The sequence below is a fragment of the Clupea harengus genome, chromosome 5 (genome assembly GCF_900700415.2).
Source record: "Clupea harengus chromosome 5, Ch_v2.0.2, whole genome shotgun sequence".
Lineage (NCBI taxonomy): Eukaryota > Metazoa > Chordata > Actinopteri > Clupeiformes > Clupeidae > Clupea > Clupea harengus.
In genome coordinates this window covers 4,782,774-4,809,523 of record NC_045156.1, presented here as the reverse complement: position 1 = coordinate 4,809,523, position 26,750 = coordinate 4,782,774, and the positions used below count along the sequence as shown (strand labels likewise).

Genomic DNA, 26,750 nt, shown 5'->3' with positions numbered 1-26,750 from the left:
AGCTGCAGCTTTCTAATATTTGATGATCCCTCTCCCTCCGCTTCTTCTTCTCCAGAACTTCATGTTTGAATTTCAAGAGACTCAGGAGGTGCTGTTTGATAAAGTCATTGAGATATCAGTAAGTACTAGTACTACATGTACTATAGTATTATAAGTTCATCAAATTCATCTAAACATGTTTTAGTTTTTTTTTTGTATGTTGTGATTGATTTTTACTTTGCCTTCATGTGAACTTACAGGTTGTTCACAAAAAGACATTGGCATTTCTGATGACCCGTATTGGTACCTTCAAGATTGACATCAGCACTGTCTACAGTCAGCCAGGTTAAGAGGCTAGATTAGGAAACAAGATGACATATTTGCATTCTATATACATGATAACTTGGTATGAATTTATACAGAGAGCATAGGTGTCCATTCACATACATTGTATTACTCACAAAATAGCTTATTTCCATATACATGAATACAATGTTTAGTGGTCACCAGAGAATTGTGACACAAAGAGAGGTAGGTAGCTGCTTTTGAGCTTACATGTGTTCAAGTTCAAGTTCAAGTTTATTATCATATACTTATAAACAGCATTTATCAGTAATGAAATTCTTTGTGCTCAATGTCTGTTCTGTGTGTCCTGCAGATCACAGGTTCTACCAGAAGTGGGCCCCTCTGACTGATCCTAAGGACACGCGCACTGGGGTCAAAGGTTATGTGAAGTGCACAGTGAGCGTGTTGAGGAAGGGCGACCCCATGGGCCTGGCCAGCCTTCCTCCCATCAGCAGCCAGAATGAAGACATTGAAAAGTGAGTGAGTGTATGAGGCATTGAGTGCAATGTACACACACACAAATACCAAAAAATGCGTCACACACATGAACACGCATGAACACACACACATAGTCACAAACTTTCAGACAGACACTGGCACAGTGTAATTTCTAGGCTAAACTAGAACATATGGCCACTATTAATTAATCATTACAGTGAAGGTCGACAAATTGCCATCCAGAGTTTCCCTTGTTGCTAATTAACCTCTGCATAAAGCTAGCAAGTAGTTGCTGTTGTATGTTGTTTGTCTTGCCTATTGTTTGTCAATAATCTTTCAAGTCCTACTCTAAATACACAGGTGAATTCAGATTCTTACCTTCATCCCTATCTACATTAGTGATCATGGAGCTTTTTAACGTGGGCCAAGCATTCAATCCCCTGAGCAAAAATATTGACTCCCTATCATGGTATTTGATTTCGCTGAAATATTCAAGTCAGCCCTCTGGGAGAAGAATCATAGTTGTCACTATGTCAGTTTGATATTTCATAAAATATGCATCTTTCACACAGCCCAATGTAAGTCCTTCATGTTGTTGCTTTCTCTGTAGGAATCTTCTCCTGCCCAAGAGGATGCCAGTGGAGCGTCCGTGGGCCAAGTTTCTGCTGAAGGTCTACAGAGCAGAGGGCTTACCCAGCATGACGGCAGGCTTCCTGGGCAGCTTCTCCAAGATGATGGGGGACAAGAAGGTCTTCATAGATCCTTATGTGCAGGTCACATTTGCCGGACAACAGGTGCATATATCCTAGGGTCTTTACCATCACACATTTTCCTCTGGGAGTGTGTTTACCGTATTCCCATGATCATACATGCTCATTCACACAAGCCACACACACACACACTGCCACAGTATATGTCTATTTGTTTACTGGGTTGTGGCCAATGTATTTGAACTGCTCTCTCTCTCTCTTTCTCTCTCTCTATCTCTATCTCTCTCTCTTTCTTTCTCTCTCTCTCTCTCTCTCTCTCTCTCACTCCCTCTTGTGCTCTCTGCCTTTTCCTGAAAGCCATGACCTAAAGGCAAACATACAGTAGAGAGATTACAAACAATACTGGCATGCATGCCTGCCCTCCTTATCTCTTTTCAGGACACAACCCAGTATTTCCCTCAGTAGTGAGTGCTTTTATCCGAATTCTTCTTCCTTCATAGCAGTCCATTGTCATCACTGTTAGTTATAAGTAATTACATCGTCATGGTTTCTAATGCGCTTTTTGTTCCTGCTCGTATTAAAAATAGAATTTATTTCAATTGAAGTTTTATTTTCGTGGCTCATTCTACTGTAGTGATGGTATCACAGAGACACAAAGGGGCCTGTAGCTAAGTCCTAAGGAAACCTCCTCCCTGTGAAAGGAATAAAGATGGCATAGCATGACTGACTTGTCATCACTCTTCCTTCGGCCCCGTATTCAGGCCATACTTTATATTCCTCAGTGTGCTTCTGTATCTGGAATGGGGTAGATGTCATCACTGTGTGTCTCTGTGTGTGTGTGTGTCTCTCTCTCTCTCTGTGTGTGTGTGTGTGCGTGTCTGCATGCGTGCGTGCGTGTGTGCGTGCGTGAGAGAGAGAGAGAGAGTGTGTGCTTTCAATACAGGCTTTATTAAATGTTATGATTATTAAGACACAGAAAGCCCTATGGGGAATAAGCAGATGTAAACCCTATAGGGAATAAACTGATGTGAAAATAGATAGCTGCAAACATTGCATTAATGAGAAGTCTCAAGAAAGACAGAGTATATGAAAGAGGCAGAGAGAGAGAGAGAGAGAGAGAGAGAGAGAGAAATGAGGAGGCAGAAGAAGAAATGTGAAAGAAACGGCAGATTCAGAGACCAGCCACATCCGCTCGAATTGAGTGGAACATTTCTCACTATCAGAGCCACCCCCTAATAGATGCAGTGCATCCCCAGAGGATTTGACTGGGGAGTGAGAGTGTGTAAACTGGAGCGAGAGGTTGGAAAATGTTTGTGTGTTCAGTGGGCAGGGAACAGGTGGAGCGTAGAGGAAGGAGGCAGGCACTTACTGGGCCATGGGCCTGATGGCCTATTAGAAGCCCATATCCAGAGAGTCAAGCTGTGAAAAATGGAGTCAGTTTAGCAGCGTTCAGTTTAGAAGTGGAACTGCACTTACTTAGCAGCTAATGAAGACAGATGAGTGTCCTTTGACCTACTTTGCCTAATACACGTTTATCTTTCTCAACAATAAGATGCTCCACCTAATCGACTGTGGGTTGAACAGCAGTAAACAACAAACACAAGTTGGATTTATTGGGTGAAAGGGAGGTTTTTAGTACAGTCTGGGTGCCATGTCATGTTTGGGTTGTCACTGGCTCCTGTCTGTGTGAATCAGGGAGAGTCTTCGGTGGAGAGCAGCACTAACGCCCCAGAGTGGAACGAGCAGATCTCCTTCATCGAGCAGTTCCCTCCTCTCGCACGGCGCATCAAAGTCCAGATTCTGGACGATGCTAGCTTTGGGGACATCGCTGTGGCCACACACTTCCTGGACCTGCAGCAGATCTCCAACCCCAACAGGAATGGTACGGAAAACTCAGCGTAAAAATGCAAGCATGTCTTCAGGGAGAGAAATGTTCTTTTTTGCCGTTGTCACCTTACATACTTTGGTCCACCCTGTAGTTTTGTAATTCATCTAACAAGAATCATTTCTAATCTGTGTTTTTCAAATTTAGCATTCATGTGAAACACAACTCTGTGCCTAAACATCACATAGTTTATAAATATATATATATATAAGTGGTTCTGACTTCATATTGTCACTTATAGTTTTAGAATATGGACAAAGCTTAACTAATATCTTAACATTTTCCGCAGTCATGACTCCTTTCTGGCTCATCATGAATACAATCATTTTATTTCATAGCTGTAGTCCAAAATGATAATGTCACCACCAACCACTCAGTCAAACCACTATATCATCCCCCCAGGGTTCAACCCCACCTTTGGCCCCTCCTGGGTCAACCTGTACGGATCTCCCCAGAACTCCACGCTGCGGGACATCCACCGGGCCCTGAACGAGGGGCTGAGCGAGGGCATCTTCTACCGGGGCCGGCTGATGCTGTCTCTGAGTGTAGAGGTGTACTCCTCCCCCTCCGCTGTAGTGGAGAGCAAAGGGCTGGCCAACGTCAAGAGCGCTCTGGGAAAGCTGTCCTTGAAACGCAAGAGTAAGAAGTCCAAGGAGAAGAAAAAGAAGAAGAAAAATAACCAGGATGGTGAGTGGGGAGGTGTGTGTCTGTGTCTGTGTCTGTGTCTGTGTCTGTGTCTGTGTCTGTGTCTGTGTCTGTGTCTGTGTCTGTGTCTGTGTCTGTGTCTGCGTGTCTGTGTGTCTGTGTGTGTGTCTGTGTTGAAGAGATCTTGCCTGCGGCTATTTTGTATGTTTGTACTGTATATGTATGCACGTGTGTGTGTGTGTTTGTGTGTGTGTGTTTGTGTGTGTGTGTCTGTGTTTGTGTGCACGTCTGTAACGACAACAATAACTGTATTTGTATATGTGGTTGAGACACACAATGGCGGACACAAAGTAAATAATTAGTAAATATTTCCGCAAAGAACAGGTCCCTTGAGCTCTTTCCATGACTCACCTGAGCGTGCCAGAATGTTTACACCCCAGATACCACTTCATCCTGATGTTCCTTGCCAATTAGTATGTAGTCGTATTAAACCCATGTGTTAACCCTCTACCTGTTCCAGTGGAGATGGGCCACGGTGGACCTGCTGAAGAGTTGGAGGAGGCTGGTTCAGAGGTGCCTGGAGCAGTCACTGTTGAGGTGGACGAGATCCACCCTTTGCCAGAGGTTAGTGCCTACAACTCCCACAATTCTCTGTGAAGTCACTGAAGTCTCTGTAGTGTTAACGGATGTTTTATGATGTGCAAATTCAAGTCTTCCTTTACTGGTTTGTCTGGTCTGTGTGTCATGTCCTGTTGAGCATCCTTTCCTGTGTGATGCAGAACTTTGCAGGAGAAAAAGAGGAGTTCCTGTTATTTGCATCTCTGTTTGAGGTGACCATGGTTGATCCCTCTATTGGCACCAGACTGGTGACGTTTGAGTTATCCATAGGTGAGACTTGTTCTTGGTGTCTGTACACAGGGTAAAGACATTTGCTTAGTTGATTGCATTGAGGAGTGTTTGTTCAGAAATTACTTTTGTACACATTTTTCCTGTGTGTGTGTGTGTTTGTGAGTGTATATCTGACTTCCACACAGGGAACTATGGTAAGGCAGCAGATGTTGTTGTTAAATCCAAAAAGAGTGCCAACCAAGAGGACCTAGGTGAAGACAGGCAGGCTCTGCTGGATTCTGAGGATGAGTTGGAGAGAGAGGATCTCTTGGACCTCAGCCAATGTGACAGATCTGTCACCGCACCTAGACGACCCCAGGCTACAGAGTATGACAGGTACCTGAGCCGGATTATTTTTAATTTAATTAGATAAGCCTTAAAAGGCTGAGGGATAGCAATGTACCCGCAGTCACTGAAAATGGAAAGTTGGAAACTTTTAGTTTGAATCAGACAATAGGAATCTAGAGATACTGTCACGGTGAAACACATGTCATGCTGAAGCAGAGTTTACTCCAGTTTGAAATGCTAATGAAACTTTGAGGCACTTTCATCATAAAAAAGGACAGAGAGAGCACAAATACTAACTGCGTGACATTAACGTACCAGCCTGCTTTAAGGCAGAAAGTCATGAAGCACAAAGGAACAGTCTCTAAATATACTTAATATACAGTCTGTAAATATACTGGCTCCTCTTTACTGGGACTTGAATTTGAGATCCGTGTCTCTGATAAGGTTGTACATGAGTCTTTGCTTCTCCCCTGCCGCAGATCCTTCAGCTGTATCCCCCTCTTCCGCGAGAAGCCCTGCATCTACGTGTGGAACTACTTTGAGGACCACAGCTTCCGTATTCACAACAGCAACTGGCTGTCCAAGATGGCTGACCGGCTGGCAAGTACAAACATCCCAGCAACATACACACACATACACATACACAAGTGAAAAACCCAAATGAATTTGCTTACATCTACAACCAGCTGGCTGGTATTATGTACACACTGTATAAAACTTATCAGAATGATCTAAGACACAGTTACATCCACTCGTCTTTGGACAGTTATCCCATAAACTGTTCAAATGTGTGCCTTGCTGCCTTCTCTATATTTGGGTCAGAATTAGTAAACCTGCATATCTCTGCAAACTGTGTCTGTGTTTCCCAGGAATATGGTGTTGATGAGGTGGAGAAACTCCTGAGAAGGCCTAAGAGCAATGCAAAAGAGCGGCTGATGGAGGTGTTTCTAGAGTTTGTGGCAAGTTGCAAGTAAGTTTCCATTAGTAATGATACAGCTACTGTGTTGTCTAAATGAATTAGTTGTTTTTCTGACGGTGGTGGCTTCTGTTTGTCTGCTCTACCAGACAATACGTCTCAAACACAGAGAGGAAGAGGCCGTCACGGCCCAACACCTTAGACAAATGTCGCCAGGAGTTTATCAAGAAGAACATTGTAAGTGATGAAAGCTACTTCATACACTCTCTGAACCGACAGCAAACCATTTACATTGTAACTGATCCAAAGTAAACTAAGTATGATTTGAATGTGGTTCCACACTAACACTGCGTAAAAGCCCCACCTTCTGTCCTAATACTGACGTAACAAATATTATAAAAGTGGTCTCATATAATGATTGTGTAATCTCGTATACTGATTGCGCAAACTACTTTGCATCTGATTGTGCATCAGTTGTCTACATTGACTACATACCCCTTCAGCTGTATGTGATGGTATCCTTCAGCAGCCATACATTTGTTCAGTATTTCCGTTTGTGTGTTCCATAGATCCTGTTGGCTAAGCAGTCCCTGAGAGCAAGGAGGAGAACCACCAGACGCGCTGCCAAAGAGAGGCTGGCCGATGCCAAGAGGATCCTCAACAGAGTTCGCTTTCTGGCTAAAGAGGTACTCTAGCCGGCCGTCTCTAGCGGCCTCTTTGTTGGAGTGGAGGGCAAGGGATTGACATGTGGTCTTTGGCTTGTTTTCAAAACTGATGTGTAAATGTGTTTGTCCATCTGACTCTCCCTTTGTGTGCGCATCTGTCTGTCTATGGTTGTGTGTGTGTATGGTTGTGGCTGATTTTTAGGTTTTTGATAAAGTAAAAAGTCCTCTTTTCAAATCTGGATAAAACTATGTTCTTGGAGTTCAGGAAAAATCTTCAGAAGTCAGGCAAAAAAAGAGTGTGGAACAAAAAAGGTTTATTTTGCCAGTGCAATACCAACAGCATAAACCTGAGCAAGTCTACGAGGCAATACTGATTTTACAGAGCTGTGCATTCCCTTCTTATACATCTGATGAACCCCTCTTGTCTCGCTAAATCTCCCATGGCCCTTCCCCATGGGGTATGTGTTATTTTTTTATTGGAGGATCCGTTGGGCCCGGAAATATTCATGTCATATTTGGTCTGCCACCTGTGCTTGCCTTCAAGGCTGAGGCCCAACAGATAGATGCTGGTATACTAGAAAGTAACCCATGTAGGCAAATACACTTGATTTCAGGTTAAGAATGAATAGCCTCTGGGAGACAGTGGGGAGCACTCAGCCAGCATACAGACAGCTCCCCCGACACCACTCCCAATACATCTCACACATCAGTATATTTGCTATACTTGATACACATTTAAACATAGAGTGCACATAATCTAATTAATTTCAATAGTTTAAATCATTTTTAGTAGTTTTAGTAGTTTGGCATCATGACTATCATAGAGGTTATACTGAGTGTTGATATTCATTCACATGTTTTCCACCACAGTATCCTCTTTATGTATGTTTGCCTTGTCTCTAACCCTGTTTGTGTGTGTGTGTGTGTGTGTCTGTCTGTGTGTCTGTCTGTGTATGTGTGTGTGTGTGTGTGTGTGTGTGTGTTTGTCTGTCTGTCTGTGTGTGTGTGTGCACGTGTGTCTGCCTCTCTGTGTGTGTGTGTGTGTGTCTATGTGCACCCCTGTGTGTGTAATAACTGCGCAGCCTCAGAGCACACTGCCTGACGTGTTCGTGTGGATGCTTAGCGCCGGCAGGCGTGTGGCCTATACCCGCATCCCCTCCCACACACTCCTCTTCTCTCTGGTGGAGGAGGAGAAAGGCCGCGACTGTGGCAAGCTCACCACCGTCTACATGAAGGTTTCCCCCACAGCACTTCACTTCTACGTCACACTGCTGCTTCCATTCTTACTATGATTGCTTTCTCATAGAAATTGCTTTGCACTCACTAATTACATCTCACGCTGCACTGAGTGATAGAAAGAATAGATCTCAAATAGAACATTATAGAATATTGGAAGGCAAACGTTAACTGATTATAGATTATTTTACTTTCCTTATTAGGTCCTCAAAGGCCTGGTCTAGAGACCTTTTTCAAAGCTTTAAAACTGCAATACTATTCATTAAAAGAAAACCATTTAACCACTAAACCATTTTAATTGCTTCTCTATATATGACCATTTTGTACTTATTGCTCCTCTGGACAGACCCCAGGAGCTCCTGTCGGTGAGATTTTTGCCAAACTGGAGGTGTACCTGTGGCTCGGCATCACCAAATACGCCAAGAATTGTGTGAGCAGCCTGCCAGAGGAGTTTAGACCCGTTCAGGAGGAGGTCATCTTTGGCACGTCCATCCGTCCAAACATGCCCCCCTGCAAGCTGGCTGTGGAAGGTACACCCCATGACCTCATCTCTTTCTGATTTAAACAAACTGATTCTGTCGGACTGCTACGTTCTCCTTCCTGTCCTGAACTTTCAGGGCCGTACATTACATTTACATCAGAGATTTGGCTGATAGTGTCATCCAAGGTCATTCACAGCACAGCGAGCATTTGCATTTATATAGCGTACGGTTTTATTCCAAATGTAGGCGGCTCTGTAGCTCTGGCTCCATGGAATGTGTTACTATTTTTTTTTAACTTTTCTGAGGTGAATATACCTTTGCATTATTTTCAGCCAAAAGGTAGGTCACCTGGTAGATTATAAAGTAGGCCATAACTCACATTGGTGTAGGTGCACATTTTATCCTTTCAGGTATGTATGTATTCAGCACCAGTCACTGCTACACGGCAGTCAAAGTATAATCATAGACCTGTAATCCTAATCGTATACTTATAACTCTAGAATCCTTACCACACTAGCCTTAAACATAGAAATTCAGCATCTGATATGTTATCGTGATATTGTGATATTGTGCCTTCGCTCGGATCCTGCAGACAGTCGCTACTTCCAGCTGAGGGCTCACATCTACCAGGCGCGGGGCATCATCGCGGCAGACGACAACGGCCTCTCCGACCCCTTCACTAAAGTAGTGTTCTCAACTCAGTGCCAGGTCACGCGGGTGAGTGAGTGTGTGCCCATTAGCCTAGCACATCTACTCATGCTTGTAAACAGATGTTCACACACATACACATGCACGCATACACATGGAAAAATCATACCAACACACACACACTCACACACACACACACACACACACACACATACAAAACAAACACAAAACAAACATGCAGTCTCATATCTTTAGCATAAGAATAATAGATAAAAGCTTCAGGATATATGCATTCACACCACTGCAAACACACAAAAGCACAAAACAATTTATTTGAAGGCAATTTAGTTTGATTGAGAGTAATTCCACTTCAAAAGGGTCAGGTCCCATAGCAGTGTTTCAGGGAGTTTTAATAAAATGAAATTAAACAAAATCATTACATTCAAACAAGACAATGATGACAGACATTGTGTTCTTCAGAGTTAAAAAAAACAATCACTGAAGCACTGATTCCCCAGTGGCTTGAATCTAAATTCAATTGACTACAAATCTGTCTTCTGAATGCAGGATTAGCTTTGTAAACATTATTGGTCTTATGAGGCTTTGTTTATAATGCAGTACACACACACACACACACACACACACACACACACACACACACACACACACACACACACACACACACACACACACACACACTCTCTTTCTTTCTTCAGAAGAATCAATTGTTGTTGGACTGTTCTTCAGTAGCAGCGTTTCCGTCCCTCTGTTCTTTATGTGTAAGAACATGGCCTGGCAGGTGAAGAGGAAGTTCCTTGTTTTCTCTCTCTTTCTCTCTTTCTCTCTTTCTTTCTCTCCCCCTCTCTCTCACAAGCAAACACTTACAGTAAGCACACACTAGTCCCAAACTCAAACAGTGTGGCTTTTGAGACGTCTGTTCTCACACCCTCCCCATTCACACATGCTGTTGATCTATGACTGTGCAGGTGATAGAGGATACTCTGTCCCCCACGTGGAGCGAGCTGCTGCTGTTTGAGCAGATCCTGATGGAGGGCAGTAAAGGCAACTTCAGGGATGACCCCCCAGTGGTCATTGTCAACATCTATGACTACAACAAACTGGTGAGCCCTTACTGTAGCCCAGAGGGAAGATTCCAACCGCTGCTTCATTTTAATGTGATACATTGTATAGTTTATGTGTGTGTGTGTGTGTGTGTGTGTGTGTGAAAGAGAGAGAGAGAGAGCGTGCAATCTATATGTTTACACTGCTAACATACGAGTGCTCATGCATTTATGTCAGGTATTATTTACCCAACTGTTCACCAAAGGCACACATCACTCACACACAACGCTCTCATACAAATGCATGCCCGTACACACACACACTCACACACACCTCTCTCTCTTTCTCTCTGACTCAAGTATAGTCCTTTGTTGAAATGTCATCACATGACCTAGCAGGACTGTATACACATAGATGACATATTCTTGGTCTGGCATATAGACTCGCATCTTGTTTAAATGCCAACACAAGGTAATCAGGAATCCCTTGGGCAAGACTACAACATAAAGGACCACACACACATACACACACATTTGCATTTGCATGCAGAAAAGATCATTGGTGCCAACCTGCCCACCATCCAAGACCTGTACACCTCCAGAGTCAGGAAACGGGCAGGAAAAATCACTGCAGACCCCTCACACCCCGGACACAAATTATTCAAACTCCTCCCCTCTGGTAGACGCTACAGATCACTGTTCGCCAAAACCTCCAGACACAAAAACAGTTTCTTCCCCCTCGCCGTCTCACTACTGAACAACTAACCCACTGTAGCATATATATTTATATTTATATATTTATCCCTGCACTTCTCGCACTCTCCACTTCTTCTTTGCACTACTGTTGTGCAACATTTCACAGCTACTGTATATAGCCATTCCGCCTTGTACATACTTTTTTAAACTCCTTAGTCCATTGCACTGTTGCACTGTTTGTTTGTTTGTATTGTATTGTATTGTATTGTGTTGTATATTTTGTGTAAGCACACTGAGAGTCACTTTACCAAGTCAAATTCCTTGTTTGTGCAAACTTACTTGGCCAATAAAACCTGATTCTGATTCTGATTCTGATATATGACAATGCAGGGCAGTCCAATTTTGCTACTGATTTAATACACAACATGCACACACTATCTCTATCACACATAAAACACAAACTCACAACATGAACGCAATCTTGCATACACTCACAGACACACACTTACAACCGGCACACACTCCCTCTTTCACACACATTCATGCATGCACACACACACGGATGTCTTTTTCTCTCTTGTATATTATCCTGTTGCACAACACTATCTCTTTCACAGATAGACTCACATACACTCTCCCTTACACACACACATGCTCATCCACACTCACTCACACACATTCTCTCTCATACACAGACATGCTTATCCACACTCACTCACACACATTCTCTCTCATACACAGACATGCTTATCCACACTCACTCACACACACTCTCTCTTACACAAACACATGCGTATCCCCACTCACTCACACACACTCTCTCTAGCTCACACACACTTTCCCTTACACACACACATGCTTATCCCCACTCACACACACACACTCTCTTACACACACACATGCGTATCCCCACTCCCTCACACACACTCTCTCTTACACAGACATGCTACTAAACAGCCCCCCCCCATTCCCCCCACAGGGCAGTCCCCAGTCTCTGGGGCGAGCGTTCGCCAGTCCAGAGCTGAAGTTCGTGGAGGAGCCCTACAGGAAACCCATGCTGCAGTTCTTTGACATTAGCAAGGGCAAGGTGAAGGCGGGCGAGCTGCTGGCAGCCTTTGAGCTCATCGAGCTGGACTACGCCAGCTTCGGAGAGGTGAGACCCCCAGAGGGCCAGTGCTGGTCATCCACTTTCTCTCTCCAGCCGCATCTCTCCTTCTCTCCGCCTCGTTCTCGCTCGCTCTAAAATTAAACTAGATTCTGCCAGATTTTTAGAAGTCTGTGTGTCCTTGTTCGTGTGTATGTCATGCCAGCTTGCTCTCTTTCCCCACCCTATTTTCTCCTTCTGGTGTCTTTTAAACCACTGACAACTATGCAAGTTATTGGGAGATTGATATATCTGACCCTCCCCCCACCTGTCTCTCCCTCACACACACTCGTTCTCTCTCTGTTAGATAGATTATGTGAGTTTTGGGAAGGTCACCCCCATAGCCTCCACAGACTTGCAAACCATCCTTCCATATTTCCTTTGCTCTATCTTTTTAGATAGGGCAAAGGTCCTGTCTCTTTGACTTTTCTTCTCACTCCGACTGTGTTTGTGTGTGTGTGTGTGTGTGTGTGTGTGTGTGTGTGTGTGTGTGTGTGAGTGTGTGTGTGTGTGCGTGTGTGTTTGTGTGTGCCTGCAGCCTTCCCTTCCGGCGGATGTGGCCCCCCGGGACCCTGAGTTCCTGACAGAGGAGAGGTGTTACATCATCCCAGAGGGAGTCCGGCCCGTGCTGCGCAAATTCAGGATCGAGGTGAGAGAAACATCCGGAAATAAACAGTAATTAAACATCTGTGCTGAGTCAAAAGTGGCTGCAGGGCTCTGTCAAGCTTCAATTTACTTTATTAAAGACATACTCTGCTATATCAGTATTTATTTGGATTATATGTGTATTCAGTAAAGAGTTACAGCGTTATTTTGCAAGAGAACTATTTTTGAGAAGAATATTTGGTCAGAGTAAAATGTTTCTTGGTATTCCAGAGCACTATGTGTCATTTAGGATTTATTTAAGATACATGACTTATGTTGCTGTGAAGGAAGTGTTACGTCAAGTACATTTCCATGTATTAATTTAGCAGGTGCATTTATCCAAAGTGACTTACAGTGCAGATCTACATTTTCATCAGTGTGTATTAACTTTGTATTGAGCGCATGACCTTGGTGTAATCAGCAGTTTGAGGTCATCACAAAGATTGTGATTTTTAATAAACATATATGTTCAACATAAATCTAAAACCCTACATGGGTGGAACTGATGAGGAATGCTGTGAGGTTCATGTTTGGTTCACATTCAATTACACTTTGGGATGAACCAGTTTGCATGTGTGCCTTGCCAGGTCGGCCTTGTTGTTTTGTTTGGGGTGTTGTTTTGATTAGTGCCTTTGTTTAGACTGCTGCGCGTTACTGAAACCAGTAATGATGTTTCAGCACCTTGAGTAATTAAGCATGTGAAGCCCTGTTTCAACAAGGTCACTCACACATGAAATAGTTTTAGCCACATCAGATATTACATTCTGTGCACTGAAAAGATGTAATGAAATAGTCATGCATGTATTGCTTTGCAGAGTACAGACCTTGTCTCAAACTGAAGGCAGTTTGTGGTTTTATTGGTTTTGTTTCTTTGTCCATATTTATGCGTGCGTGCGTGCATGCGTGTGTGTTTGTGTATTTGTATTTTGGCATAATGGTTTTAGTTGTGTGTATGTGTGTCTGTGTGTGTGTTTGTATTTTGGGATGCTGGTTTTGTTGATTGTGTGTCTCTGTGTGTGCATGTGTGTGTACGTGTGTGTGTGTAGGTGCTGTACTGGGGTCTACGGGATCTGAGACGGGTGAATCTGTTTGAAGTGGAGAAGCCTCAGGTGCGGATTGAGTGTGCGGGACAGATGATAGAGTCGGAGGAGATCGAGAGCTACAAACTCAATCCAAACTTCACTGAGATGGTCAAGCACTTTGATGTGGTGAGAGAGCCTGTTGTTCCGGACCATTTTCCAATTTCAGTGCCTTGGGGTTTGTTTTCGTGTATACATTTAGATGTATTTGAGCTATTCCATGTCAATTCAACCAGTTTCTTTCCCCACCTTCAATTTTTTATTTGTTTTTAAAAATGTTGCTGGTGGAAGATGAATCAATGTGATGCAGAAATCCCAACAACAAACCTGGGACTCCTTCTTATTGTTCATGAACCGCCTAACGTCAATCGACACTGACTAACAACCCCCCCCTCCTTCTCCTTTTCCTCTCCTTCTCCCCCTCTTTTCTTTTTTTTTTTTTTTTAATTTTAAATTTTAATTTGATCTATTTACTTATTTTAGTTTGATACACTTATCACTTATAGATTTGTGTGATGTACTCAACTGGACGTACTCAATTGGACTCAATGGGTTTGGTGGGTGGGTGGGTGGCAGGTACCACATTTGTTCATGTGGTTACTCCTGTTCATGTGGTAAATTCCTATACTGTTTGTAATATGCTTTGTGGTCTGATCAATAAACACATTTAAAAAAAAAAGAAATCCCTACAATTAGAGCCAATGGGGAAGCTACTTATTAAATTACAGTCACTTGATGAAACCCATCAAACTCTCTTATAAATATTCAGTTATGCTTATCAGATTAATCAATTTTACTGTCATGATTCAGGCCTTTAGTTTAGTTGTGTCTTCACTTCAAGCAATCATGTATTCTCAGAACACTCATTGTTTTGTGAAAGCACTCCACTACATTTAATAAATAAATCTTGTATCTTTTCTATTTTTAGTTCCCCCACTCTCTAGATGGTGCCTCTATTCTCCATCTCCCAGTTGTCCCATAAATCATTCCATTTGTCTCATTATCATTTTTCTGTTACTGTCCTCACACGACCATAGCATCCTGTGTTGTTTCTCTTTGTCCTTACATGCTCCTATTGATCTACATTTGGCCCAGTGATTTCAACGTCCTTGTATTTCTGTGTACTGTCCCCATATTTTTCATGTCCCCATATTTTTCATGTCCCCATATTTTGCATGTCCCTCTATATTTCATGTCCCTATTTTTCCCTTTATTGCCCTTATATGTCCCCTGATGTGTGCCGTCCCCAGGAGCTGCCTGAGCTGGTGTACCTGCATCCTCCTCTCACCGTCTTCGTGATGGAGCAGCGGGCGTTTGGCCGGCTGGTGCTGGTGGGCTCCCACGTGGTGCAGAGCCTCATGCACTTTGCTCCCAGAGACCTGGAGGAGTGGAGGGAGGAAGAGGAGGAGGAACCCGAGCCACCTGGTGAGGAAGACCATGGCTGTGACAGGCATTCTGCCCTGTCCTTGCCCTCTCTTTTCTACTGGTTTGAAAACGGCATGTTTGACTTACAAGCAGAAGATTGCTTTTGCTTTAATGTGTGTGGGAGGTTTGGGCACTATGAGTCCCTCAATGTGCAGAGCTGAGATAAACTGCTAAACTGCTACTGTGGCTGTGTAAATTGCCCTGCTTTACTTTTTTTTTTTGAGATGCAGTCAGCTTTCCCGAACATGGTTCTGCTACCACTGAAATTAAGTCTGTGCTTGCTCTGCTTAAAATAAGTGCTAATAGTGGTACAACTAGAAACTAAGACATAATATTTCTTAGGATTCAGATATAAGAATGACTGTGGGAAAATACCCAGCATGATTCAATTGTTCAATATTTGGAGATATAAAAAGTGACAGAGTGGGCAAACACAGTGAAATACAATGCACACACTACTGTCCTACGGTCAGAATATGTGTCTCATGATTTTGAGTGTTGTTTGTTGATCTTTTTGCTGTTGTTATTGGTGATAAGAGAGGAAGCCTCCAAAGAAGGCCACACCTCTACACGCTGTGATAAACATGGGTCTGGGCGGACTTCCCCTGAAGGCCTCCAAAATTCCCCTCAACCCCATTAACCTGGTCACGGTGAGTTTTTCGCCCACAGGTTAGCCCACGAGCGGCCAGCCCACCCTAGATTTGCCTGCAAACAATTGAGAGAGAACACTTGAGTTGATCCACCTCAGCTCAGTACGTAGGATGCAGTGTAGATGTTTAACAAACCATATGGCACACAGCTATAAGCATACAGCTATTCCTTACCTCCATCCTATAAGTGAAAATGGGTTTAATGTAGTTCTACTCCAAGCTTTTAGCATCTTTCAATGCATAGAACATTCCTGTCTTTGCTGTGAGTTTCTCACAGTCCTATTCTTCATAGTTCTGCCCTTATCTCAAACATACAAACTCTGACATTAAACAAACTGAGTGAATCAGATCCTTACTCACCTCAGTACTTAACACTCTGCACAGATGTATTTTTCAGCCCACGGCTTGTCTATTAGCCTGCTTCTCTTGCTCCCATTGGATCACCATTATTAATAAAGGGTGCAGGTCGTGTGGCTGTTCTGAACCGAGAGTATGAAGTTGGTTTTGTGGCAGTTGGCTCTCTCCACAGTGGCGCGTAATGAGAGGCTGTCATATGCGCGCTCAGCGTCTGTCAGCTCTGTGCCACTTAGCACGTCTTGCTGCTTCTGCCTCCTTGGCTCTCTCTGTGCCCCCCCTGCGCCCCCTGCAGAGGAGAGAGAGTCACATCTTGGCCCTGTTGAGCCCACTGATTCGGATGTGTGGCGCAAATGTGGTGGGGTTGTGCCGCAACTCTCTTTTTCACGCACACACATGTACACACATACTCTCACACACATGCTCTCACACACATGCTCTCACACACACACACACACACACACACACACACACACACACACACACACACACACACACACACACACATACTCTCACACATATACACTCACACACACACACACACACGCACACACACTCATGCATGCATACACACACAGACACACATGTACATTGCCACACATACACACATGCGCACACACACAGGTTGACCGCTGCTCTGATGGTTTGTAGTGGTGGTGCTTGATGGCTCAGTGGTGTAATTAAACGTTGGGCTCTCAGCAGGATCTCCTTCCGTCTGGATAATGGGAGCCCTTTGATCTGATGCACTCTCACAGCCTCAACGCTTTTTCACGCGTCCTGTCCTTTTATGTTTCACAGTTTTTTATACGGGGAATGGTCTTTCTCACTATCTCTCCTTTTCCCTCCCCCTCTGTGTCTTTTGACACTTTCTTATCTTCTCTGTCACTGTTTCTCTCCTCTTCTGTTTTCTGTACACACCATTTCCTCTCTCTCTTTCTCTCTCTCTCTCTCTCTCTCTCTCTCTCTCTCTGTTACTCTGTCCATTCCTCCCATTTTGAATGCTACAGAATGGCCTACAACAATTCCAGAAAAATCATTTTTCTGCCATCTGTTCTCATTGGTTGTAATGACGTCATATTCCCTTACATGGTCAAATTGTGTTTTTTCTGCCAATGTCTTTTCTCTCCCATCTGTATTCACTTTACTGCAAATCACACTAAACATATGCAAATCCACATTCATTACTATGAGCCGGTGGGCACATAAATTGAGGAAACATCCTGCGTGATTGTTTTGCCGAATGAACGGCAGTGATGTTAGTGTTCATTCTAGTTCCGCCTGTAATGGCTGCATATATATGACCCACCAGATTATGTATTGAATAACTTGAAGACATTACTCTTAACCAGATGTAGCATCTTTTTTTCCCCGAGGTGGTAAATATCATGCATTTTACATATTCCTTCAGGCTCCCTTTAAGAAGGGGATAACGAAAGAGGAGGAACTTGAAGAGGAGACGCCAGACAAGGAAGAGCTTGATTGGTGGTCCAAATACTATGCCTCAATGGCAGAGCTTGAGAAGCAGGTGAGACTGGCGAATCAAATTACCTGATTTAATCTGCTTCAAATATGTGCAAACAACTCTGTAAAGGACAGCATAAATAATCCACAAATAATCAATACGTTCAGAGAACCAATCAATACATTCAGAGAAAGTACAGACAGTACAGACCTTCATCTGTTTTAGGAGGAAAAGGACATGGAAGACATGGAAGACCAACAAGAAGCAGGTACAGCACATATGCGAGTTCCCACAATCGTTGGGTACTCACGACTTCTGAAGGTGACTCAGTCTAAAACACGACCACCATTTCCCTGCCGCACAAAGACAATATCAGTGACAGTATACTCATTACAAGTGCTGAATAATACTCTGTTATAAGTATTTGGATTTTGGACAAAGCAATCTGTTTCATATTGATGATCTTAATTGAATTATTATGAACAAATAGTCATGGGCAGAAACAAAACACCGTGCCTGGTTTCTCTTAGTGTCCTTTGAGTCTGTCAAAACAGAAATAAATGTACGTCACTGTTGTTTCTGTTCTGTTGAGAATTGCCTGCTGAGCAGATTGAGGGTTTCATACATTCATGGTGTTTTGCTTCAATTCGAAAAACCCCACTGATTTTATCTGTCCTAAAGTGGCATTATTTTTAACGTGATAGCCCTGTTAGCAGCTCAAGCGCTCAGTCTCTCAGTCACGATACGCTGTGAACGTCTCCCTGGTGCTCTTGGAGTGATTAGTCAGCCGTGCTGCAAGCTGTGTGCTCTGGGCCTCTGGGCGTCAGGCTCTCACAATCCCCCCCCCACCCCCATTTCATATTTCGTTCAGCAGAGGGAGGGAACCTCAACATGTCTGCCCTAGATGCCGATGACGATGACGCCATGGCGATTGAAATCGAGCCACCGAAACCCAAGCGAAAAATGATCGCCACCCTCCAGGTATCTATTTATTTAGGCCATAATGTCCTCTAACACCGTCCCTGTGAGGGGGCATGGCCAGTATTTATGACTGCCGGGTCTCTCTTCTCACCCCACAGCTGTACAAGTCAGAGCTGGAAAATGAGTTCAGCCAGTTCATGGACTGGCTGCACATCTTCCCCATCTATAAGGGCAAGTCCAACTTCGAGGATGAGGACGAGGACGACTTTGAAAGGACCATGGGAAAGTATAAGGTGAACAATGACAAAATATAATTTATTTCAAGGACGTCTCTGAGTCACTTTTGAATTCCAAAAGAATAGAACACCATTACACAACTGCATATTTGTGTATGTGTAGTTATTTACCTCAATGTGTGTCCGTGCGTGCGTGCGTGTGTGTGTATGTTTGTGTTCTGCAGGGCTCGTTCCTGATTTATCCCATTTCTAAGGAGGATGAGGACGCAGAAGGCCAGATCACCAATGGTGTTCCCAAAAACACAGCCACGAAAGTCCTCGTGAGGATTTATGTGGTCAAGGTACACTAGCATAACACTGAGTTCACTCCTCATCTCCTCAGGTCCCCAATGTGCAGTGTCCTTCTGCCACATCACTGTAGTCCTTCACTACGTGACACATGGGATTTCAAATAAACGCATTTGGCAGTTCACCAACTGATAATCAACAGACCATACACAGTAATAGGTGGTGTAAAAACAGCTATGGATGTTGCTTTTTTATGTTTTTGGGTGATATGTATGGTCTTATTTATTCAGAATGTACAAAGAATGCCTTCATGGGATTATCAACTGTTTTAACAAAATTGACATAGCACCTTTGACAGAGCTACAAAATTAGTTGTCATTTGATGTTGTACATGGTGCTTCTTTTATGCAACTCTCTACTGGACCCCCAAGGCAACCAACCTGGCCCCCAGCGACCCCAACGGTAAGGCTGACCCCTATGTGGTGGTGAGGGTGGGACAACAGCAAATGGACTGCAAGGAGCGCTACATCCCCAAACAGCTCAACCCCGTGTTTGGAGAGTGAGTAAGATTCTGAAAATCTAATATTCAATGTAAAATAATTTAATATAACATATACAATTTAATATTATAATACTTACTACATTTTATCTTGTATTTTTTAATGTTAAGGGAAGCATAGCATTATATTTAATTGTGCCATCTGTTGTCAGATATATGTTCTGTGTATCACATATGGTCCTATCCTCCTGCGGTCCTGTGAGCTGACTGTCATGTGTGTCTGTGTTTTGTGTTTGCAGAGTTTTTGAGCTGAACGTGTCCTTCCCTCTGGAGACAGAGGTCACTCTCCTGGTGTATGACCATGACCTGGTGGGCTCAGACGACTTGATTGGTGAAACACGCATCGATCTGGAGAACCGCTTCTACAGCCGACACCGAGCTGGCTGTGGTATTGCACTCTACTATGACAAGTGAGTGGCAACTGACCTTGACAAACCAATTGTGCACAGCTGTTAACACACAACTAACTTTTATAAAAAAAAAAAACGTATTGAACATATCGGTCTCAATACCACTGGCTAGCTAGCCATAGGTCGATGGTTCTCAGCTAACTGTGATGCGTATCATGGTCATTTAGTGGTCATTTAAAGAGTTTACACGTTGAGCAATTCAAAGATTTCACATCTTGTGTAGAGCATGGAATATGGTAAGTGGCACATATTTACTACAATGTCAGTTTGAGCCATTTATGAACATCTGCAACAAATCACATTTTTCTTACCTGTGTATTTGGATGCTTTAATGGAGCATCCTACTACATTAGCCTTTGGTCTGGAGAAATGAGTCCGCACACACAGCCTCTGTGAACAGATGTGCTCTGCTGCCCACAGGGATGGCTATAATAAGTGGAGGGACGCCAAGAAGCCATCGGCAGTCCTGGCTGAGCTGTGCCGCAAAAATGGGATCCCCTCGCCGGAATACCGGGATTCAGAAATCAAAGTGCTGAACAAGATATTCAAAGTCCCCCCAGAGGCTTTCCCCGAGGGTGTGTAGATCTCTCTCCCTCTCTCTCTCTCTCTCTCTCTCTCTCTCTCTCTCTCTGTCTCTCTTTCTTTCTTCTCTTAGAGCCCAAGCTCTTTGGTTGCTCCTGTTATTCCCAACGCAGATCAACATAGATATGAGTGCTTCAAGCACACTCTATAGACTGTAATGGATTCCTTCAAGCTGTTTAGCACCTAAACACCATATAAGATCCACGGTACTTACACATTCAATTGCCTGTAGGATCCCCTCCATTGAAAATGCATTACCCTCAGTGCAATGACAAAAGCTGCAGTGTGTAATTCTGAGACATGGTTAAACCCAGATGAAGCAGCGGTCATCTCCTTATTGCCTCCCCCCCCCCACTCCCCCCAACCCCCTGCAGAGCTGCTGAAGAAGAACAAGAAGACGGAGGAGGACATGACGGAGCTGGACGAGCACAAGGCCCTGAGCGTGCTGCACCGCTGGGGGGAGATGCGGGAGTTCTGCGTGACGGCGTGCCCCTTGGTGCCCGAGCACGTGGAGGTCCGCTCCCTACTCAACACCGACAAGCCTGGCCTGCCCCAGGTGATGCCCCCCACCCCTCAGCTCTTACCGCAAGAGTCACAGTCACAAACCTGTGTTTTTGTTTTTACTAAATTTGTATATATACAGTATATATATAATATAGTTAGTGAGTTACAGAATCCAGAGGGCTGGCCATGAATACTGGTTTTATGAATGAATATTACTATGAAATTAAGGAATTTAACTAGACTAGAGTGTTAGATGATGTATCTGTCTATTTGTTTAATTCATGGGGACTACACATACTGACAAATCATTACTTTCAGCTCACTGTACACTTCTCATTTAGAAATACTGATTGTAAATGTATTTCCCACCACAATGACTGTTCCTGCTACTGTAACTTCGTACCCCTGAGTAATGTGCAATGCTACACCCCATTGACAGCATAGGTGCCTCAGATGAGGCTTGCTGTGATCAGTGCTTGTGGGAATAGAGCTTGTGGTGTTATTCGCTGTAGTGATCTTATTGCACATTTATTAGGATAAAGCTCAGCGGTTGATTCCAAGGGAATGGAAATGCTCATAAGATTAAAAGTATGACCTCACTGTATGGGGTATTATTATTATTATTATTATTATTATAATAATAATAATAATAATAATAATACATTTGTTGCTTTTCCATAAGGTAAGTTTATTAAGCCTTAATGGACTTTGGGTACACATTATGAAGCAGTTATGGGGGCACTGCTTATTCTAAATCAAATGTATTCTTCATTTCTATAGCATGAGCCTTGAAATAGCCTGGTATGAACTCCAAGTAGCTGGAACATTTCACTTTACACAGTACAGTTGATATCAGCACAATCATGAAGCAGCATGATGTCATTGTATTTTTCTCTGTGTTTCGAAGGCATGGACTGCTGTCCCTAAAAGCTTAGGCAAAGGGAATGCCCAAATGATATCAGCATTTGTAATGTGTGTGTGTGGGCGGCACTGGGATTGCACATGTTGTACACAGATTTCATTCAGAGAATTAAAAATGCCATAACTAAAGATATTTTGGCATTGTGGATCAAATACAAAGGATGGACAAATATTTAGCTTTGCTCTTTTGTATTGTGTTTTATTTTATTTGCAATCCTGATAGTCACAGATCTGTTTTTACAAAAGAGGCCCCCTAGACAATATCTGGCTTGACTTACTTCTTATAACAGGGGCATCCAAGGTAATGGATGCATTTGGTGACAAATCAGGTGGTTTCCATCAGTTCTCCTCAAAAGTTCCCAGGACAGCTGTATCAAACAGCAAGATCCCAGACTTCATTTAAGTAGAAAGATAATTACCAGGCAATGAATACCTGCTGAACGTTAAACCCTCATGATTCCGTTCATTTTATGTTCTCTCTGAGGCTGGCAGCTGTGACCTTTCCGTCTCACAGATTTCTTTCATTATTTTTTTCAGGGTCATAGAAGAAATATATATGTGATTTTAGGCCACTGTACAGTCATTGTAAGTCAATTCTCTGAGGATGACAGACATGGATGAGGCTTCACCCTTCAGCTATACCAGAAAAAAAATAGTTTTGGGCTGCATGACAATGTGCCTACTTGACACTTGACATGATGAATAATACACACATTCACCGGTGGAATGCCACAACAAATGTGCATCAAATCCTCAAGACACCTCTCTCTCTTTGGGAAACATCCATATGAAAACAGACTAGAGGTCTAGAAACTAGGCACCTCTTCTCTGTGTCGCTTACCTGCTTGATTCCATTGCTGTTTTTTTGCAGGGTTATGTGCACATGTGGGTTGATATGTTCCCTGTGGATGTGCCTGCCCCTCCACCGGTCGACATCAAACCCAGACTCCCCATAAGGTAGTGCATTAGCGCTAAAAGCTTTTATCTGCTTCACGTGATTTAATTTTCGTGTCCAAACGCTCCTGTATTGTCGGTGCCCCAGAGCAGAGTGACTGGGGTGGATGTGGCTGCATGTGGCAGCCCAGCAGACGCTCTGTGTTCAGCGTGTTTATCTGTGTTTCTCATCAGCTACGAGCTGAGGGTCATCATCTGGAACACGGATGATGTGGTGCTTGATGATGTGAACCCCTTCACCGGGGAGCCCTCCAGTGACATTTATGTCAAAGGGTAGGAGACCACTCAGAGGCATCCACTAGGCTGGTTACAACCGGAAATAAACCACACACACACACACACACACACACACACACACACACACATACACACAGATACCCAGTATAGTCATTGCGCTTATGTGTGTGTGTCTGTACTGAATGGTTGCATCTGTGCTTGTGTTTCAGTGTAAGAGTGTGCTATTGTGCGTACACCATTGTGTTTCAGTGTAAGAGTGTGCTATTGTGCGTACACCATTGTGTTTCAGTGTAAGAGTGTGCTATTGTGCGTACACCATTGTGTTTCAGTTTAAGAGTGTGCTATTGTGCGTACACCACTGTGTCTCTTTGTTAGAGTGTGCTGTTGTGTGTACACCACTGTGTGTTTATGTATGTTCACGTGTGTGCTTTCCTGTAGGTGGATTAAAGGGTTGGAGGGTGAGAAGCAGGAGACTGATGTGCACTTTAACTCCCTGACGGGCGAGGGGAATTTTAACTGGCGTTTCGTCTTCCACTTCGACTACCTGCCCACTGAGAAGGAGATCACCTACAAGAAGAAGGAGTCCTTTTTCTCCCTGGAGGAGTCGGAGTTCCGGCAGCCCCCCGTGCTGGTGCTGCAGGTGTGGGACTATGACCGCATCGCAGCCAACGACTTCTTAGGTGAGAACATACATAGAGCAATTTAATTAAGTTAGGTTGGGTTGGGGTTATCAAGTTACACAATTCTCTTAGTTAGACAACTTGAGAGCAAATGTTCTAATCTTTCTGTGATAAAAACATGGTAGAGGTAGAGATTCACAATGGGAGAACATGTAATGATTCACAATGGGTAACATATCTAAGACACAATGGACACAATTCTAGTTTATCATGATCTGGTAATGGAAATAGTCCATTCAATTGAAATAAATGCTATACTGTATGTGTTAGCCAAGTCTGCAGCGCTAGTTCAGAGCCAAGAAGAAACCCTTTAATGGAGCATGCATTTTCACTGATGCTTTCAAGCCATCAGAAGAGCTCACTCAAAGCCCTTGACTTGGGAATTGGCGTGAGGGACACGCTTTTATCATGCTAGGCAGCTCAGAGCATTGAACACTATAGCTATCACTGCCTGTTGTGCTCTGAGAGGATCTTGTCACATGTGCTGGTAGTCACCATTCTGGGCAGGTTTCACGAGTCCCAGATACACTACCTCTATCTCTGTCTGAATTCAGAAAGACATTTATTCACTGTCACTTCTTCAGGGTCTCCTCCTCTGCCATTATTCTATCCCATTCAGATCTACATTTACTCATTTAGCACACGCTTTTATCCAAATGGACTTAGAGCACAGATACACATTTCCATTAGTATATTCCATTGGTGTCTTGCCACAGACAGTGCCAGGCTACAAATAAGTATCTCCTTCAATTTTAGAGAATATTCATGCAGATAAATGAAACAAAACGAATTTCTAAACAAGCATATGCCGAGAAAGAGCATGAAAAAGAAAGGAGCAACTTATCCAACATAAAAACAAAATCCATTTATGCTTCAAAGGTTTTAGAGAAAACATTTTGCTCCTCTGTTGGATTAAGGTTGTGAAAAAATTAATGTTTGTAAGATGAGTTGCTTGTTTCCTGACAATAATTTAACGCACCTATTTATTGAGGTGCTGCTTGAGGTAATTATTTGACACACCAATTGTCAATTGGTCTCTCTTCTTTCCTATTAACTCATCACACAGGGGGGAAAAGCACCCATCAAATACTTCAATTGGAAATGGGAATATCCTACTGAACACCCAAATGTGGGCGAACTGGAATTGTAAAGACCATTGGGGAATGTTCAAACTTTGTAAAATGCGTTAGACAAATAAAGTTGCCATACTGCCATGCCATACTACTGCACACTACACTTAGCCATCTCTGCAGGCTTTACATTCATAAATATACATATATATGCTTAACTAATAGTTTTCCATTACAATTAATGATATGATAATTATTACAATGACTTACTGACAGGGACAGATGCTCTTATCCTCAGTGTTAGGGATGACATCTACCCAATCAACAGAAACAACAAACAATATCCTGTTTATTATGACAAAAAAAAGAAGGAAAAAAAAAAAAAAGAAACGACACACTGTTCACGTGCTGTCTTCCACCTGCTCCCTTTTCTCCAGGCTCCATCGAGCTGCGCCTCAACGACATGGTGCGGGCTGCCAAGTCGTCCGAGCAGAGCAGCGTGAAGATGGCGAAGGACAAAGCAACGCCTCGCTTCTCTATCTTCCACAGCAAGAGGATGAAGGGCTGGTGGCCCTTCATTAAGCTCAAGAGCCAGGAGGACATCGAGAGGGAGGAGAGAGAGGCGGAGGAGGAGAAGAAGAAGAAGAAAAAAAAGAAGAAGAAGGGGAGCAAACGCAGTAAGATGAAACCAGAGGATCTCCAGTTTGTGGACAGCAGTGGAAATACGTTCCTGCTCATGGTAAATGTGGATATTCTGACACCTTTTTCAGGTTGCACAATTTACTCACATAAAGAATGCCATGTATCCTGGGAAATGTAGTCAATTGCAGAGTTGTAGACAATAATTTTTTTGTACAGGGGAAAGTGGAGGCAGAATTCCAGTTGCTTACCGTGGAGGACGCTGAGAAGAACCCTGTGGGCAAAGCTCGCAAGGAGCCAGAACCACTTGACAAGCCAAAGTAAGGCCCACACCCACAAGCAATCCCAGAGTCCCACCCAGACTGGCCTTTCAAGCTGTGCTCTCTCAGGAGTCACATTTCTCACACAGGAATACAGAGTGCAGCTGAGCATGTTTACTAGTTTAGTTTATTAGAGTGGGGAAGAGGCATCTGATTGCAGAATTACTGCTAGTTTTGGCATGTTCATGTGACTGACTGCAGACTGTGCAGTACTGTATGTGCAGATTTTAGCTCAACTGGTAGTCTTTAACTAGCAAACCTAATATGTAATTTGGTCATCAAACTTCACAGCTTCATACTGGTACAGTGATACAATATTCTGTCTGTAATTCTGAGTGTAGTAATGCAGGATTTCTCTATTTATTTTGCTCTCAGCCGACCCAAGACATCCTTCAACTGGTTTGTGAACCCACTGAAGACCTTTGTCTATTTCATCTGGAAGAAGTACAAGAAGTACATCATCGCTCTAGTCATCCTGGCCATTCTTGCCATCTTCCTCTTCCTCATCCTCTACACCCTCCCCACACACATCAGCCAGCTCATAATTAATGGTTGACAGCCAGAATATGTCCTTGTGTTTGGGTCTGGCTATTCTCTTCTAACAGAGACAGAGAGAGAGAGAGAGAGACAGACAGAACGAAAAGAAAATATGTTTTCTGAGATAAGTGAGTGGTATGGACAAACAGCTGAGAAAACAATAAGCACTGTAGTTTCAAATTCTACTCCTGATAGCCAGACTGATATATTTTACAATCAGATGTTTTTGTAGAATGATAATCCTTTGCACT

The 26,750-nt window shown here is 43.3% G+C and overlaps 1 protein-coding gene across 1 annotated transcript; it reads left to right on the top strand.

Moving 5' to 3' along the window:
* Positions 1-59: 59 nt before the first annotated feature.
* On the top strand, positions 60-26,750 carry fer1l4 (fer-1 like family member 4). Its single transcript, XM_031567414.2, has 37 exons — positions 60-118; positions 240-324; positions 638-800; positions 1,373-1,556; positions 3,168-3,354; positions 3,760-4,044; positions 4,523-4,626; positions 4,782-4,890; positions 5,037-5,226; positions 5,658-5,778; positions 6,048-6,148; positions 6,244-6,331; positions 6,664-6,780; positions 7,842-7,994; positions 8,342-8,525; positions 9,070-9,194; positions 10,112-10,246; positions 11,862-12,035; positions 12,565-12,675; positions 13,718-13,879; positions 15,001-15,175; positions 15,713-15,825; positions 17,588-17,704; positions 17,867-17,909; positions 18,513-18,622; positions 18,721-18,855; positions 19,023-19,139; positions 19,518-19,645; positions 19,885-20,055; positions 20,476-20,630; positions 21,012-21,193; positions 22,934-23,019; positions 23,191-23,289; positions 23,692-23,933; positions 25,441-25,742; positions 25,862-25,962; positions 26,338-26,750. The coding sequence occupies exons 1-37, from the start codon at positions 62-64 to the stop codon at positions 26,516-26,518; spliced, it is 5,292 nt and encodes a 1,763-aa protein (XP_031423274.1). The 5' UTR covers positions 60-61; the 3' UTR covers positions 26,519-26,750.